The following is a 19,499-nucleotide window of genomic DNA, read 5'->3' as shown; positions in this document are numbered from 1 at the left end:
GGATCTGCTGCAGTTTGTCTTCCAGCCTGGCATCGGTGTGGATGGTGCCATCATCCTGCATGGAGCTCTGACCGCCTGGAGAACCCTGGAAGCACTGTGTGGATCATTTACTTGATTACTCTAGCGCCTTTGATATCACCCCGCCACAACCTCTGATGGCTTTATACGTCAGGAATGGACCACCGCCTGTCCCAGTGGATATTGGACTACCTCACTGGCTGAAGACAGTATGTGACACAAGACACAGGGTTGTGTCTCTGACAGAACAAGGACCCCCCATAGGGAACTACACTGCAGACCGCCTCATCAACTCCCCAGGCAGCCACCTCAAACATCTCTGCCATAGTCTACCTCATTCCAGGCTTGGATGACTCGAGTACAGACTGTGGACACAGGACATTGTGGACTGGTGGTAGCAGAACCATTTTCTGATCAATGTGGAGAAAACCAAGGAGCTGGTTTTCGTTTACCGCAAATGCAGACCCACCCCACAGACACCAGGGAACGTCCAGGGAAAAGAGACTGAGATAGTACCTAGGTGTTCAGCTGAACAATAAACTGGACTGGAGTCACAACACTTGTGCTCTTTCCCGTGTCTGCGGATGACTATCTGCACACTTTCTAACCTCATTGGAAATGTTTGTCTGAAACATGCATGCAATTGCATAGTAATTCACAGTAATTTACATTGTTCTGTAAAGTGACTGCTGTCTTTTTTTACATTTAAATCTTCACAGGTCTACTTTAGCTTCTCAGAGGTATTGTCAGTGCATTTAACATTATGTCTTGATTTGTTTATGTATGTTATGTGTGAATTCTGAGCTGGTTTCTTACTAAAATCACTTTACGGTTACATAATGACAATAAAAATTCTCGACCCTTGATTCTCTACAGGAAGGGTGAGAGCAGACGACCTGCTAAGGAGGCTGAGATCGTTTGGGGCGCAAGGGATGCTCAGGAAGGTCTTTGACTGTGTGGCGGAATCAGCCATCTTCTATGGTGTGGTCTGCTGGAGCTGCAGCTTATCTATAGCTGAGAGGAAATGGTCATCGGCAAGGCCGGCTCTCTGCAGTATTTTTTCTCCAATGGTAGCGCTTACTTGCTGCTGATACTCCTGAATTCCCCCACTATATGGGGCAATAAAGGATTATTCTGTCCTGTTCCATTATAAGCTACAGCTGATTGCTGCCATAACACCAAAACAGCCATTGTAGACAGGATAATTAAAATATCACAACTGTTTGTATAGGACACTCATTGTTTTTAAAATCATAAAATGTAGGAGACATAATATCTATAAGAGCAGGTGGAAAAGTGACTTAAACTGGTGATATGCTTCTTTCCTTTATAAATAAAGCTTTATTCACAAGATCCTACTTTCACATAAGAATTGAGGGCATAAATTTAGGGGACAAAAAAATGTTTTTATATCACATAAATAAAATGAGATATCTGGATTGATGTGGAAGGCGCTTGCCCCTCCTGAACACTTTTGAGCCAAAAAATAAACTTTGTTTATTATCAACAAGGGCTTTTCTGTCCCAGTCACTAACCAGGCATGCATGGTAAGCCTGAAACAAGTCTCTTTTTTTTTTTTTTTACATTTATCAGCACAGAAATCTGTTAGCAACACACCAGCATTATTCAGCCAGGAAGCAAGAAGAAGCAATCAAATTTTTCTTCACTCCTGGAGCTCTCAACCCCCATCCAGGCCTATGAAGGCAGCGTTGGATTGAGTTTGAAAGATGATAATAGACTCCTGAGGAAACTAATCTATTTCTGAAGAAAGGGGCAGGAATTCTCTCACATGCACCCGATCTCCACCTTTCCTCTCTTCTTTTTTATTATTTTTTTACCCTGAAGTTATATTACTGCACAGCTCCCTGTTTAAACTATAAATTATCAATTAATTTTGATTTTTGATGACAGGTACAAAAATAAAAAAAAATATGCTATTTTACACCTACCTTATGGTTTACTAAGGCTTTTTATGCACATAAAACATTTTTGCATAGAAAATGGGTGCCAGTTTTCACACAGAGTAATTGTTATGACAGCCTTTTATAAAAACTCAATTTCACCATATACAAATATTGCAGCTGCAGGAGAAATCGATTCCTTTTCAAAACAATCTGTACTGTACTTTGCAGAAGCACAGCATTGCATACATATTTACAGAGTATTTACTAAATGTACAGTAATGCGATTCATTTCAGAACAAACATTTACAACATAGTTATTTACTTATCATCCCTATTATAAATATGTCATTGTCAGTGTTTATAAATGCCCATTACCTTATTAAAAATAACTTGTACACTCAAGACAAGATATGCAATTTTACACTTAGCTCAGCAGAGGCTCTGTCCAAGTTGTATGGTAACTATTGAAGGTCCAATGGCTTTTTTTCTTGGGCCTCACAAGCTTAAAGTCTAAATTTAATCTTCAACGGTGCAAAGAGACAGCTTTTACAAGTCCAAGATCATATGTAAGCAAGGCAATACTAGGACCCAGACGGCTGCAGTCAGTCTGAGGCTGCGAGAGTTGCCATCTATTTCTGAATCCTTGGCAGGTGGATGATGATAATGATGATGTTTGTAATCACTGGTCACATCTGGACTCACTGCAGAGAGAGCAGAGAGGAAAATTACAGTTTGAAGGATACTCATTAACAGCATGACATTCAGATGCATTGCAATTTTACATGTTAGAAGGACAAGGATGGTTTATTTTACAGTTTTTTTTATGGCAACAAAACCCACGAAGAAGCATAAATTCAAGGGTCTATCTTTTGAAATGTTCCCACTTTTCTTCTCTGAAATGTTGTCCAAAGATCATTTATTTCTGTTCTGGATGTGCAAAGAGCTCTTTAATTTGAAGCACAAATTTTAATTCTAAGGGTAGTTTGAATGTTCATTTATCACTGCGATGAAGTATTGTATATCAAACTTGGGTTTCCCCTTAAGATATAAAAACACAATATAACAATATAACAAGATTAGAACAAAGGAACTTATACAATTATCCCTCTACACCAGCTGTATTATTTGATCTTATTCTCCGAGGTCCGTTATATTATAGCTGGAGCAGGAGCTCCTTATTTTGAATTAATTGAAACCTGCACCCCAAATGCCCCAGAAGCTTATTTTGAGGAAAACATGAACAATAAAGTTTTGTTGACTGAGGATTATGTTTCTGTTTTAAACTGATTCTGTTCCTTAAATGCACAATTGTTTTAATATAGGCTGCATAGCGGCTCGATTGTTAGCACTATTGCCCTGTAGCAAGAAGTCCTGCATTTGGGTCGTGGCATGGTTTTGTTTAGCTTTTTTTCCATATGTTGGAGTGTTCTCTCGTTGCATGAGTACAAAACAAAGAGGACTACTTTAACTGCCTACTTAGGGCGACTGTGTCTTGATGGGTTGAGTAGTTGTCTGGCAATCAGAAGGTTGTGGGTTTGATTCCAGCTTCCCCTTGCCACATGTCAATGTGCCCCTGGGCAAGGCACTTAACCCCAAATTGCCTACCCAGCTGCGTCTCGGTGTATGGGGAGTGGTGGCCTAGTGGTTAGAGCAGCACGCTTGCACTCAGCGAAGGATGCAAGTACCTGGTTCGATCCCCAGCGCCTGCACTCTGGGTCCCTGAGCAAGACCCTTAACCCCAGATTACTCCTTGGGCACCGCACATGGCAACCCACTGCTCCCCAAGGGTGATGGGTAAAAAGCAGAGAACAAATTTCGTTGTAATGTGTGTTTCAATGACAATAAAGATGATATTACTATTACATTCCCCTTTGTAGTAATAATAGCAATAATGCATTTAAACTGTATATATATATATACATATATATATATATATATATATATATATAGGACAAGCGGGTATATATATATATATATATATATATAAATATATAGGACAAGGACAAGCGGGTATATATATATATATATATATATATATATATATATATATATATATATATATATATATATATATATATATATATATATATATATATATATATATATATATATATATATATATATATATATATGCCGCACTCACACTGCTCCTGGGAAAAGTGGTCAGTTGGAGGTCCAGTTGCGGAAATGGCACTGGTGAGAATAGAAGTTCATGTGGTTCTTTCTGTTGCTATCCCTTATAAATGATTAAAAAAAACAGCTATAGTGTTCGTTGTTTTAGGGCAAAGCTTGTTATCTGCGTGCTTAAATATCATATTTCATCCTCCAAATGTCCCTCTGTTTCTGTTGCCGTTCTGTTTACACTAGCCAAGTTAGTGTGATCTGGTGCAGTGATTTTATTCTGAAATTCACCGGAACTTTATCCTGTCTAGTGTTCGACGTTTCCTGTTTGGCTCATGAAATTCAGGAGCTTGATCCAGGCATCGCTGCGGCGTCTGGTCAAACTTCCTTCTTGCTGAATGTTTCACCGCAACCGTATCTGGACCATATTCGATGTGAGCCTGGGTGTGTCGGTTAGGGTTAGGTTTTTATTGGTAACCCTGCAATGACAAGCGGGTATCGATAATGGTGTGAAACTGTGTTTTCTTTAGCTACTAAAATAGATCAATACTTGACTAAATGGATGGTCATTTCTCTGATACCCACATCCGCCCATTGCTGTTTCTGCCAATCGGGGATAAAATTATAATGTAAAATAACACATAGGTACCTAATTCAGTAAATCAAAAAAAATTTAATAATGTTAATTCATCATTTCCATATGTTTCACAGCACAACGCTGCACCAAACACTTAGGAGGAGAGATCAAAAGTTAACACACAGCTTCAGTCGCTTCAGCTAAAAAACACTAATCAGGCCCGAAATCTGGGAGTAGTGATGGACTCAGACATGAACCTCCAAAAGCATCTAAAGACAGTTACAAGGTCAGCTTTCTATCACCTGAAGAACATTTCTAGGATTAAAGGACTGATGTCTCAGCAGGATCTAGAAAAACTAATCCATGCGTTTATTTTTAGTCTAATTGATTACTGCAATGGTGTCTTCACAGGTCTGCCTAAAAAGTGGATCAGACAGCTGCACCTGATCCAGAACGCTGCTGCCCGCGTCCTCACTAAGACTAAGAAAGTAGAGCACATCACCCCAGTTCTAAAGTCCTTACACTGGCTCCCTGTATCTCAGAGAATAGACTTTAAAATACTTCTGTTAGTTTATAAATCCCTAAATGGCTTAGCACCTAAATACATCACAGACTTGTTATCAGCGTATGAACCCTCCAGACCACTAAGGTCTTCTGGCTCCAGCCTACTCTATGTACCTAGAACCAGAACTAAACAAGGAGAAGCAGCATTTAGTTCCTATGCTCCACTTATCTGGAACAAACTTCCAGAAAACTGTAAAGATGTGGAAAACCTTAGTTCCTTTAAATCAAGATTAAAAACACATTTGTTTAAAATTGCCTTCAACTGTCCTAGTTAACTGAATCACCACTTTTTTGTTCTATTTTCTATCTATATTTTATTCCTACTTGCTTTTATTCTGTTTTATTTTGCTATATTTTAATCATGTAAAGCACTTTGCATTGTCTTTGTACTGAATTGTGCTATATAAATAAATTTGCCTTGCCTTGCCTTGCCTTAAGGCGACAGAGGCAGCAACCGAAAGCATGATTCTTTTAAATTAAATTATAAATGACTACTGAAGAGATTGACTTTAGGAGAGGTGCACAATGGTAGTTTAAATTTGCCACAAGAGCAGCTTAATCATTTCTTAAAAGTACTGTTATGGTATAATGAAATGACAAAGATCAGAGATCTGTTTTGAATTAAATTCTTCTGGTTTATATCATATAGATCAATATCACAAGATGAAATATATCCAGCACCTAATTTTCTTTTTCTTTCTTTCGGATTTTTCTGATAACCCAGCGCAACTTCCTGTTCCTGGTCCAATTTCCTAAATATAAATTACCTTAAAAAAAATAAATAAAAAAAAACAGAAAGGAACTGAACCATGATGCAGCATACTGCAGATCAGAACAATCTCTTCTTTTAAGACCAAAACTTGGTTGTTGTTTTTTTTTTTTCCCTGGCCAAAGCGATGTTTCACACTTTCAGCTTTAGTTCAGACCAAACAGTAAAGTCATAAAATCCTGAAAACCTTAATTAGTTGTAAAAGTACCCAAGGTCAAGGTTATAATTTGAGTGAAGAGTGCATTGCATCAAATCCCACACATGGTGGCATTTGATGGAGCAACTTATGCTGGACATGTTATGTTTTTCCTTTCCCTCTTAATTACAATGGCTGCAATAATGCCTCATCCATCTTTTGCAGCTGCAATACATTAGCGCCCCTGTTAAACCATTAGGGGAGTCGGTTAATTTCCCACTACCCTATAAATAGTGAGCTGATGCAACCACAGGGCACCTTCATCCTCCATCTCATCCCCCAGAGATGCGGCAGAGAGCATCCTGGGTGCATCTTTGTGTCAACAGACACAGAGTGTTTATGGCAAGGTGTTAAAAGTGTTAAAGCCCGTTCAATAGTATCACAAACAACAGTTGTGAAAGTAGTTCATGTGATGGAGGGTTTGTTTTGTTTTTATTTCTGTGTAGAATCCACTTGTCTGTTGTTTTTTTATTACATTAGATATAAAGAAGTAAAAGAGTCAAAGTCAGCCCATCTGGTTTAACTATGAACATTTAGAAACAATCAATCAACAACGCTTGCTGTGATACAGATCAGAGTACTAAACCTATTAAAAGAAGTCAACACAGATTTATTGTGACAGTAAATAGAACACGATCTTAAAGCCTTAACCATAAACAATACCCCCCTTACTCATCCTTTCTACTTTAGAAATTTCAAACCCCATCTTACCTGGTCATAAACTCAAACACCTCCATGTGTCAATGTCTTTGAAATTAAACCCTAGCAGAGATCAGGTCAGACAGCTGCACCAGACCAGCAGTCAACATTCATCCTGTTGTTTACATGTCGTTGGAGGCCTAAAGTGTTTAAGAGGAGAAATCCTGTGTACCCTGCTGTGTGAAACCGAACATCCCGTTTAACCCCGCTGATGGAGCCTCAGTCTGCATTGTGGTCTCACCCCTCCCTGGGGGGAAGGAGTGAGGTTGAACCCAAATAGATGCTCAGCTGCTCCAGGATTCTGGAGTTTCTCGCCTAGGCCCTAGGGTCATAAGTCTTTCATAGGCAGGATTAGTCTCACCCACACACCCTTTCAGCACTGCTATCAAAAAATAAGACCAGCTGCAGATTCCATTTGTACTCTTTGGATTCAATTCCACTTTTTATGTTGCGCCACAAATGGACTATAATTCTCTCACCCAGACGACGATCCACAACATTTACTTGATTTAGTAATGACAAAAAACAATCCTATAGAGATGCTGAAATTTAATTCAAAGATCCAACATTATGTAAGTATTATAAGGGCTAAATGTAGTTAAAACAAAGGTTTCGGCAGCAGTTTAAATATATACAGATCACTGACAGTCTCTACGCTAAAGTGCTGAACTGCAACCTTTTACTAGACTCCTCTTACTGAAGATACAAAGTTTATAATTCAACAAGCCCCAGACAGAATGACTAAGTGTCTGATGAATAAACTATGCAGATCACAGAAGACACTCTTATTTTTACTGCTTGACAGCTCATGTAAACCTCAAATACACCCATGAGCATTAGATCTAATCTAAGAAAATCCAAAAAGAATGGAATAGAACAGAAATATCCTTTACTGTCCCATAGTAGCAAAAATTAGGCATACAGTAGCAAAGTGGAAGGCAAATGGAGACGTGCAATATGTAATAACTACATAAGAATCACAGAGTTTACAGCAAGGCCAAATATTAAATGGTAGGGAGAGAATTACCATGCAGTCATCAAAATAGCATCCTCTACATAATTTTCTAGAAAATACAGGTGATAAATTTGCCTGTATATTTGCACATAAAATGCAGCCAATAAATATTAATAACAGCATGTAACGGTTAATTAAAAACACGGAATGAAAAAAATGATCAGAGAAAAATAAACAATTATTTCTTTAAAAAAATTTAGACATTTGTAATTGTATTTCAAATATAAAATGCTTTAAATACATATCCACTGGAATTTACTTTTGCTATCCGCCTGGCACATATGTTTAGTAGTCAGCTGCAGAATGAGGATAATTTCTAAAGAAAAGCAACATTACGCTGCAGTGACACCTTTAGCATCTTGCCATGTATGTTGGGAGTTCAAAAAAATGCATATTCTAAACGAAAGATGTGAAACTCATGGTGTTGTACTGCATCAGGACAGCGTGTAGTAGTTCTGCTCTAACATTACTGTCTTGATTTACTCTATATTAATTTTTATATTTAAGGATTTACTGACCATCTGGTGATTAAAATATTATGTTAAATAAGTGGTCTTAATTATTATTATTAGCTGGGGTCAGGTCACTCTGCTGTCAGTTCAAGAGTTTACCATGTCTAGGTAATTAACTCTTCATCAGACAATTCTACAATGTGCAGCAAACAGTATGTGGCATCTCAGAGCAACGACACTCATGTGATGAAATATTTTGACATTTCCAAAAAATGTGTGACAGCCCGGTTCAGTTGGAGATCAAACTGTGCCTGCACCGGCTTTATAGACATACCAAGACAATGCTGAGGAATGCTGAAGATTGTGAAGAAACCCGCACATCTTCCTACACCACTGCAACCCAATATAGATGTGAAACAGTACGGTAAAGGGATTAGAATCATTCATTTTGCATCACAAAATGCTGTATTACAAGCAAAGGCATATCAGTTCTCCAAATTACTGATTGGTTACTCTTATTTATCAGTAGAAACTAATTAACTTAACCGCCCGTGTTCAACTTTTCATCATTGTAGTTTCGACAGGGATGAGAAATCCCTCCGAACCTCAAAAAAACCCTCATGCTTTCTATGTGTTTGAAAAACAAATGTGATCTGAGTGTGGCTCAGAGCACAGATATGTTCTTTTGCGTACAATATTGTAGTTGATATAACACATGTCATCACATGTATGTTTAGAAGTATTGTTGTGACATAACTGATTCTGGCACAATGCAACCACAGCACTGTCAGTATTATGCAGGAATTAGTTGATGGGAAGTGTAGATGTAACAGTGTCACGGCTGTTGCCGTCACATTTGTGTTTCCCCCTTTTTCTTTCTCATTTCTACTAAGTAGGCTGCTTGTCCCTGTGAAAAGACCCGCCCACTTCCTGGTTTCTGGGGTGCTGACCTCAGTCCCATCCATTGGTTCACTCGGTTCCACCTCAACCAATGGTTCATCACCACCTGCAATCACCTCCTGTTCATAAGGAGAGCCAACCAGTTGATTGAGGCAGCTTGTCACAGCCAGTTGACTTGTGTGCCTCGTGTGAATAAGAAATTGTTAGTTAGCTTATGCATTTGTGCTTAGTGGAGTGGCTCGTTTAAGTTTATGGTTATCCATTTTGGTTTGTGTTTAGTAGCCTGTGCCAGTGTCTTTTGTTGTGTTTGGTTGATGTGCCTTTATTAACTTGAGGCCAGAAAGAGGGTGGAATTAGGGCCAGAGTCCTCACTGACTGCCACACTGAGTTTTCCTATGTTAGTTTCATTAGGTGTAGTGGGTGCTGTGCTCTCTGTGTTTTTTAGTAAGAATCACCTCTGTTTAAATGTAGAGTTAGGCACAATCCTCCTTTTGAGGGTCTCTTTTATTTAACTTGGTTTGTTATTTTCACAGCACCCTCATCCACCCTTCCTTTTGTTTGTGTATTGCCTGAAACTCTTGTTACCAAATAAATTATCATTTTATAAGAACTTACCGGTTTTTGCCTATATGTTTATGACCCCACTCCCCTAGACCAACAGGGGGTCGTAACATATATGGGCAAAAACCGGTAAGTTGGTCTAGGAGAGGCATGTTTTTTTTTTCCCTTGTTAAGTAAACAGGAGACATGAACCCTCTTAATATGATGTGAACAAGTAAAATTGGAGGGATTATGCTGAAGTATTACAGAAAAGCAAAAATCAAAAAGGAGTTTTCAAACCACTTTCCCAAAATGTTGCCATGTACTTTGATGTTAAGAGGATGAGTAAATAATGGCTCAACACAGAGACTCAAAGGCGATTTCTGAGTAAAAATTAATCCTGAGAAAGAATCCAAGATGAATTCAAACAGATTACGGCTTCTGTTTTGAATAGAGGTTTTGTTATTAATATCTTGAAGGAAGAGATTTCATTGTGTGACTTTAGAGCGTGAAAACGTGTGTGTGGGTACATTTGCGCTGCTGCTTTGTGAAGCTAAACTTGTTTTCTTCAGACACCTAATCAAATTCACCCTAGGACATAGACATCACTGACAGAAATCACAATACGCACTGGCTTTTTCTTCACATTGTACCATTTTACTTTACATGACTTATTATTAAAACTTATAAAGGAAAGGAATGCGACTGAATGGTTAGAAAGAAGTATAGAAGTTTCTGAAGCACTCTCATTCAGGCCAGCAGACGTCAACCAAGACAGATGACGCCTGTTTGTGGTTGATTCATTTATATTTTCTGTGTTGAAATCTTATTCATATGAACATTTGTGTATTTCATTAATATCATGAAAATATCATATTTATATGTTTACTATTCTAACATTGCAATTTGAAAGTTCTCTATGTAGTTCTTTTAAACTAGGAAAAATAAATGAAGCTTATGAAACTTTCATCAAAGTACTACAACCACTGAAGCTGGAAAAAAAAACCATATATCTTTGATACAGATTGATCTCTTAATTAAAGTACCAGTTAGGTAAGTCCGTTTTTTTTTTTTTTTCTTTTACAATGGTCATTAATGGCGGCCATGTTCAAAGGGTGATCTGCACAGTGTGTCCACTGGATACGTCTGGAGTGCAGAGTCTCTGATCTTAAGCAGCCCTGTTTCTCCTAGTTCAAAGTTTTCTTTCTCTGGCATCTGCTCATATTAAAAAGTCTCATGTTAGACATAAAACATGTAGTTGCACACAGTTTGTGAGATATATATATATATATATATATATATATATATATATATATATATATATATATATATATATATATATATAAACCGCTTAAATAATATTTTCATTAGGTGTAGTTAATATACACTAGTACAGGTTTCTACCATTCATTTTGGATTTCAATATTGTTTAAACTAAACTAACAAACCTCATATCTCCAATTCAGATGTTCACATTTTGCTTCACTGTTTGATGGAGGTAGATTCCCCCCATTAAGGAATACACACTTTTCACTACACCCCATGCAAGAGACTAAAAGAAAAGCTAATTGTCAAAATGTCAACCAGAAAGGCAGATATTTTCATGCTTATAATGTGCGCTGTTAAGCTACTTTAAATTAATATCAGTGATCAGGGAAAAGCTGAACCTATAGAGCCATATAGAACATGACAGCCAGTGCACATATACATAGACATGGATATTTCCCAGTTGTTTCTGCTTCAGCAGTTTTGTTTACAAAAGAAAAAATGTGAGCTGAGGAGAGACCACCTGAGACCTTTTGGAGAAAAAGCTCAGTAGTCCCATTCTCACGCATTAATTCTGTTCAGCTCTGAGTCGGGTGCCCTTTCAATTACATTCAGACAACCACAGAAAACAGAATAAATTAAGGGTTTATCTCCGTAAACTGCATCATTTTGTAACTCATTGTGAATTAATTCATCTACATTGTCTGTACAATTTCAAGGTTTAATGAATTACCAGTTTATGATGATTGATCCACTGTATTCTCAATTCCCTTTCTCGTTCTTTCTCTGAATGATGACACTATCCGGATATGTCACATCTATATTTCTCAGTTTTCCTGAGCGGAATTAACACAAAAGAGGATCTCACACACACACACACACACACACACACTGTAAGCACACACACGCACTCAAATGTTTTAGCACGTTTTTAATTGCTGTACAATATAAAATGGATATGCAGATTTATCATTTTATAGTTAGACCTTTATATTTATTTTGCCTTGTCTACTTATTCTGTGAATTATTCAATGGTAAATAAGTCAGTTTCCTACTCTAAAAATAGTATAACATCCTTATGAAGTTAAGAGCAAAGTGCCTTATAAGATTGTCCTTTTGGTCAAGTATTCTGTTTATATCTTGATTGTCTGGTTGCTCAGCAGGCTTCACTGATTGTTGACAATAACAATTAACAATAATTATAGCGTGTGTAAATGTTTAGAACTACACAGTTCATTGTTTGTAATAGCTTGTAAAAGGAGTGCAGATTTTTTTCCTTTCTCAGGTTTCATGAAATAGTATAATAGACATGGAATGGTTTCACTTGCTAATTAATGTCCAATCTGCATCCAAGTGTCTTGTTATGAACAAGTGGAATGATGCGCACAGAATTAAAAGTTTAGTTTTGCCACAAGGTCATTTGACAATGTTTTTTTTTTTTTTTGTTGGATTATTTCAAACTCTTTTTTATTTTCTTACAGCCAAGCCATTTCACCGATAAATTGTTACTTTAACATGTGGCTATCTGTGTCTCTTGTTATTCTCAATAAGTTTGCATTCGCCTGTACCAACAGATTTGCACATCTCTGTGTAAAACGTAACTTATTTCTTATTGTTCAGCATCAAGAAATACTTTTTAGCTAACCGCTTACCATAAGCACATCTGTTTCACATGGCATCAAGGCGCATTGTACTAGTTCATCATGGTGCAATACTTTCTTGTAAAATATTTAAATAATTCAGTCCTATTTGCTTTTACAGCTCAGCTTAAAATTCTTGACATGTTTGTCAACTTTTAAATGAGAATCACAGACGATCATTACTGTTAGTTAAAGTTTCTGTCTAATCATTTGCTAACTTATATAAATACATTAAAACCAATCTTACAAAATGTTGTTTACATTTAACTTTAGAAAGGACTTTCTGCAACCAACTCTAAATATAGAGAATGTTGTGCTGAGGAAAGTGCCAAGTTCTTACAAATTACCCATAAGACAGCGCATCCACATACATCTCGCACCAGGACATGAACATGTCTAAGCATTTCTGTATAGATAAAAAGAAGTTTCAACTACACCTTTTTTAATCTTTCTAAACAATGATCGGTCATTACTTATGATAACGTGTTGTTCATGATTAGTAATTTAGATAAATGCTGTATTGGGCACCAACGACATATCGCTAACCCTGGAGTCTAAAGTATGTGAAACATTGAGGAAAGAACAGTGCAAATGAAAGGCACTCAAGGTTCATTCAATGCATTCATAGACTGAATAGGATACATTCACTCCGAGTTTTATTTGAATGACTGAAAGATCAAGTGCCCTATTTACTGAAGCAGGTGCCATATCAAGAATGAAATATAAAGCAATGCCAGTTTCGTTTTGAACAGTATCTAAAAGGACATCTGGACCAATTGATTGCAAGTGGAATGTGTCTTTTTAAAGCTTACTAAAAAACAGTAATTGGCCAGATCTGTAAACGCACACATATCTTTATAAACCATACATGCTAAATGTGTATAGATGCTCCTTGCAGCTGTCACCTCAGCACAACTGCTTAATTGTGGGACAAACTACACTGCAATATACTGAAGCACTTATTGTACCAGACAACCAAAGTAAATTTGTTTGTATGTTTGCACCTTCATATTAGTTTAATAAAGACAAATATCTGTTCCCTTTTAAAGAGACCGTCTCCAAACTCTTAAAAGCCGAATCACTTTGAATCAGGTCTATGTCTGCCTTGCCTTATTTGCTCTACCTCATACACTTAAAGCTAAAGTATTTCAAAATCTCTGTTTTGACCTCCATTAAAACCAGCATCCATCCTGTTTGTGCTCGTATAGAGAAAAGCAGGATCAATGAGATCTAATTTAAGGCTGGAGCATTATTCTGAAAAAGAAGGCCCAGTGCATCTCTGCATGGAGGTAGAGAAATGATTAAGTGCCCTGGTTTTATCCCGTTTGGCTCTGATCCACACGCCACAGAAGAGGGTGTTCATGTCTAGGATCCCATCACCCCCCAGCCTCTATTACATCCTCAGAGCAGTCAATACAGGGGCTCTGACCACCAGTCACTCACTCTCATGTTGCACACACAGGCAGAATACAAATTAGCTTGGAAAACCCAAAGCTCAGCATCCTCACCTTTACTTCACATCTTGTGTTTCAGAAGGCAGCGGTTTATTCAAACAAGAAGAATAAAACGGAAAATCATTGTACAAGGGCATAAAAAATTAGAAATGAGTCAAATTATGTAACATTAAAAGAACTGTAAACAATAATTTTCTTTGCAACTGCAGCTGAACCCAAAAACGTATCCCATAGAATTGACACTGAAAGTAAAGATGCAGTATGTTATTATTTTTTAAGTTAGTTGTGAGACAAAAATATAAACTATTTTGACTGCAAAGTACAGAGGCAAGTTGCTGCATTGCTTTGCGCCTATGGGAAATTAAAAGAATTTACTAGTTTGGTTTGTTTTTATCATTGAAAATAAGTTAACCAAAAACCTACTTAAAAATAATACTCCTGGCCAACGTAACGTTTTATCATCGTCCAAGTCCTCGGAGAAAAGTTAAACCTGCAAAAGGCAAAAACAAACAACATCCTTGGAGAATAATAAGCAGAACCCAACCCTCTTAATATTGTATCAGATAAAGTCAGAGAGTGTTAACAAAAGGAGGGGATGTGCTAAATTTTTCATGCACAGTTCCGTTTTTCCACAAAGCAAAAGAAAGTGTACGGAGCTGATCAAACTGACATGCTGGTAAAAGGTCTCTGCAAACTTCCTCCTCTCGAGCTAACCCTTCTTTTTGTAGCAAACATCAGCTCACATCTTCAGAATTAATCCTCATGGAAGTCAGCCTCCTGCAACAACAAACTAACCTCCTCTGCTGTTTTTAAACAGCACAGGGTCATCCAGCTGTTTCATCTCTGTCTTCAGACAGAACTCCAACTATAAATGAGGGCATTAAAGGCTTCACAAACTTTTTCCTCAGTCACCCTCCTCACGCCGAGAGAGTTCTGCTTGAGCACAAAGAAAATCTTTCTCCACAACAACTTTGGAAAATCACTTAGTTGCAGGAACTATGTTATTGAATTCATTTGCATAAATTCTTGGAACTTTAACCCAGCGGCGAAGCCAAATATGATAGTCTTGGCAATACGGAAATAAAAATAGGTATAATTTCATTAATAAGAATTGAAGTTTGTGCACATTTTGCTCATGTATGTTTAGGTTATGGCAACACCCACACTAATGTATTTGGAATTGCTTTCTGGAGAGGATTATTTAAAATCATTGCATAAACAATGTTTTTCACTCTATTTTCTGATCATTGTTACAAACTCAACGTAACAACCTGTGGTTCATCCTAAATACAGAACAAAACATTTAATTTTGCATCACCTTTGCTGGCTTTTAAACAGCTACAGCATATCTGTTAAACCCATGCTACTGTCCAGTGGCCAAGAGTGACCATTCCACATCTAAAGTTAATGATTCGATGCAATCTGCTGGGTTTCCTATAGATAGAAAACTGTTTAACCAATCTATCTGTATGATTTGAAACAATTAACTTTGTAAAGTGCCATGAGATTAACTGCGCCTGCAAGCTGAATCCTCATGGTATTTGTGCGCTCACAAATACACTAGAGTCCATCTTGTCCCATTCCCGCGTAAACCCGTTCCAGAAGTGGTCCTGCAAGGTTGGCCCGGCACGGGTCGACAAATCACGTTGCAGTATTACGGATTAAGGCGGGACATACAGCTGTGAAAAAATCAAGAGCTGCCAAGCCCTCAGCTGAACCAGAATAAACATGGCAGCGCAGCAGGAGGAGGCACGCGTAGCTGCTGCTGTCACATCTGTTTTGTCAGAATCCACGATTTCATCTTTGAAAGAAGAACAGCTAGAAGTGCTTCGTGCATTTTTGGATGGCAAAGATGTTTGTGCCTTTTTACCGACCATGGCTCACTAAAACCAACCTTTGGTAGGCAGGCACTAGGTGTCGCTTCACCCAATCAGCTCAGAAAGTTCTGCTGAAATTGCCTCCCTTCCCCGAACGGATTCGATGGGAGCAGACCCAGACTGGTAATGTGCAGAACGAAGAGTGCTATACATAATCGATTGGGCTAGCCAGGTTACCCTTGAGATGCCATGTGTTGTGATTTGGTGCATGATAAATTAATTGAATTAAGTCTAAAGGAGAATATGCACACCCAAAGGTTAGGCTTGTGTTCAACAAAGAAACTGCCTATGAATAATATCCCCTTAATTTAGTTTTGAATTTTAAATTCTAACTTTTTTTTTTTCAAATAGATCCAATGTGCTTTATAGCCCTCTGTCTCCTTTTGGTGCAGTCTATTCATTTGGTACAATTACTCCCTCAGTTAATAAATGGATGTTTCTCAATGCTCTTGCCTCTTCCTTGGGTATACTTTACAAATATTTTAATGATCTCAAATGTATTTTTTAAATTTAAGATAAAAAACAAACAAGTTTGAACTACCACTGAATCTAATAAATTATCATCCCATTTGCTTACTATCATGACATCTTCAAGCAGATGAAGAAGACTGTAGTGAAGACTGCTTTGACAATTATAAACATTGTCAATATGCAGTAGGAAGTTTTAATCACATTGCCTAATTTAATAAAACTAATACATAGTATCAAAAAGTAGAAAGTTGTACAAGTTGCATTTATGAACTTTTGCAATTAAGCTTTCAGTGAGAAACATTAATCCAAATCTTGCATTGCTAATGTCATTTTAATTATGACATTTACAAGTGGCACATAGATCATGGCCTGTCTCCACGTGTGGCTTCAAATATCTCTGTAGATACTGAATGATTAAACTGAAAGGAAGATGAGAAATTCAGATTTTGCGCCGTTATGCTCCTTTGAGCTCCAAAAAAAGCCAAGATCAAAAAGGACTTTTGAGTAATAATGTCTTGATAATAGGATAATGTTTGTGTCGTCTTGAGAAAATCACATAATATTGAAAGCAGGGATGGTTAATTTCAGTTTCCTGTCAAAAGCCTTTAACCAAAACATTCCCAAACACAAATTCAGAAACAACTATGGTCTCATACATCACTATTTAAAGCAAGTTCGAAACACACACAACAGGAAAACTTAAAACCGAACAAATAAATATGCTTTCGAGGGCATTTTCCCAAACATTTTCTAGCTGACTAATACTTCTCCTTATGGTATAAGATTGTATTTTTCATATAAAAGTGATCCAGTCATGCATGTGATTAAATGCAAGCCTTGACTATAATGAAACGATATTTGAATGGTGTGTTGCTGCATAAAAAAACCAAAACTGTTAAACACCTAGACACTTAGAAAGAAACACATTATGCTCTCCAGTAAATTCAACATTGGAACCTATTTTCAAAAAGTCTGGACTGTTTCTATATTCAGCTCTTCTTTCTGGGTTTCAGACTTCCAGCCTTAAACTATGTTTGACAATCGTGATGTGTACGTTTTGTTTTTGTTTTTTGGTTGTTGTTTTTTTATGTCTTTTCACATGTGTCACAATTTTGTAGGGGTTGTTGACTGCATTTGAAAATCGCAGGGGTGCTCTCCAGCCTGTTCCCCATCTTGGCAGCATTATGTTCAAGTTAGATGCTGAGCTCAGCGTGGTGTTAAACGCATCACCAGCCAGTTGGAACCCATTGCCCTCAGTTTAGATTGTCTACATAATAAGATCTGCACACACAGAAAGAGAAGAGGAGATTAAAACGGGATGATGTTGCAAAGCTACGCGTCTCGCTGTCAGTTCACCAAGTATTAATGAGATACCTTAATCAAGACATATTTTACTGTGTCAGTGATCTGCTAATGTAAGCTTCAAAATAATATTTCCTCACAAATTATACCTCAGAGGTAGGTTTCTTTAAGCCAACATGGAGACAACCTTATAATTAGCACAGCCAAATCACAAACCCACATTAGTCTTTTTAGAAAACATCATTTGCATAATAAGGTTTTGAAATTTCACCGCTCCCTGTCTTATTAACCTTCCATTAACCTTTAGATAAACATAGACAGCGCTGAGCATTAGTCACAAGGATCAAACACCAAATGCCTTGGCTGAAATTCATCAGACCAGCTGTAGAATCGCTCCAGGGTGATTAGGACACTGATAGATGCCCGGCTCACTGCAGTTGAAGATCACGTCGAAACTGCTCCAGAGCATAGAACATCTGGGGCTCAGGGTATGCTTGATTACACAAGTACACCCCAACTTTTTCAGATTTTTAGTCGTGAAAAACATTCCAAACCGCTTTGTCTACTTTGCAAAAAAAAAAGCCCTGCCTTGTCTTGTTCCCAATAAGATACTTTGCAGTCTGTGGTTGCGACGTGACAAAATGGGAAAATGTTTTAAAGGTTGGAAGTTTGTGTTTGGTTTCCTTAGAAATTCTTCTAGTATTCAACAGCTTAAATAATGCCGATGACCCCCCCAATAAAAGCTGCAATTCAAAATGCGTTGCGTAAGTTACATTATTGGTCATCTACTGTATGTGTTTGATGCTGTTGTAGTCGTCAAGCCAACTTTTACAACAAACGTGCACGCTTTTCAAAGCAGTTTTTTTGTGCTCTTCTTGAAGGAGGTTTCTGTGATTATCCCTGATAATTGGTGGTTTCTTTCAAATACCTGAGAGCCGTCGAGTATCTGAAAAACAATCTATTAAATTAGCCAGGTCCACACCTAATCATATTATGTGACATTTTGAATGCACAGTGCACCATCACTTATCCTAAATTGGAACAACAAATCAAATAAGCAAATTAGCTTCTTTAATTGCTCATTGGATTTTGGATTTGTTCTTTCTTGAAGCAACCAATCGCAGCAGAATAAGGTCCCCCAGCCTGATTTAATCCACCACCAACTGCATGCACTTCTTTCAATTAAACTGATGGCAACTGAACATGATGGCTTCATGTCTGAATGAACATTCTCATTACTTTTTAATAGAAGCCGCACCAGCATTTTTACTAGGTCAGTCCTAGTGGCATCTACTTATCACCTTTCCCACAACTCAAGTCTGAGCAGCCTGAAGTCACATTAACCGAACGATACACACTCAGTGGAGGTGGATGAATTTTACATGTAAGACGCTTTTTTAGAGGAATATGACAAATCATGTCAAATAGAAAAAATACCATAGTGTACAAATGGAGCGTCTGTAACAAGCATTTTCTAAAGCATCTAATCTAACTAAAGTAGGATACATTGCACCATGCCATAGTTGTTTACTTTTATGTTTTTTGATACTAGGAGGCAGTGACAGCGAAGGGATGGAGGGTAGTCAGGGGGTTTGACATAAGAGCGCACATTTTGTAAATGCAACATAAAGAAACCTTCAGAGAGGCACCGGGTCCCCATCTCCAAGCAGCTATGTTCTGTGTGCTCTGATCAACCACAGTAACTGCAAAGTAAGAATATGTAAAATCTATTGT

At 37.6% G+C, this 19,499-nt stretch overlaps 1 protein-coding gene across 1 annotated transcript in view; it reads right to left on the bottom strand.

Moving 5' to 3' along the window:
* Positions 1 to 1,968: 1,968 nt before the first annotated feature.
* Positions 1,969 to 19,499, bottom strand: part of gpc5a (glypican 5a) — a gene marked incomplete at its 5' end in the record, with an annotated part of 130,122 nt that continues 112,591 nt past the window's right edge. The window contains 1 exon segment of the mRNA XM_036136137.1: positions 1,969 to 2,623. Coding sequence (XP_035992030.1) covers positions 2,469 to 2,623 — 155 coding nt within the window.

This window comes from Fundulus heteroclitus, chromosome 4 (assembly GCF_011125445.2).
Source record: "Fundulus heteroclitus isolate FHET01 chromosome 4, MU-UCD_Fhet_4.1, whole genome shotgun sequence".
Classification (NCBI taxonomy): domain Eukaryota; kingdom Metazoa; phylum Chordata; class Actinopteri; order Cyprinodontiformes; family Fundulidae; genus Fundulus; species Fundulus heteroclitus.
This window is presented reverse-complemented; position numbering and strand designations above follow the sequence as displayed.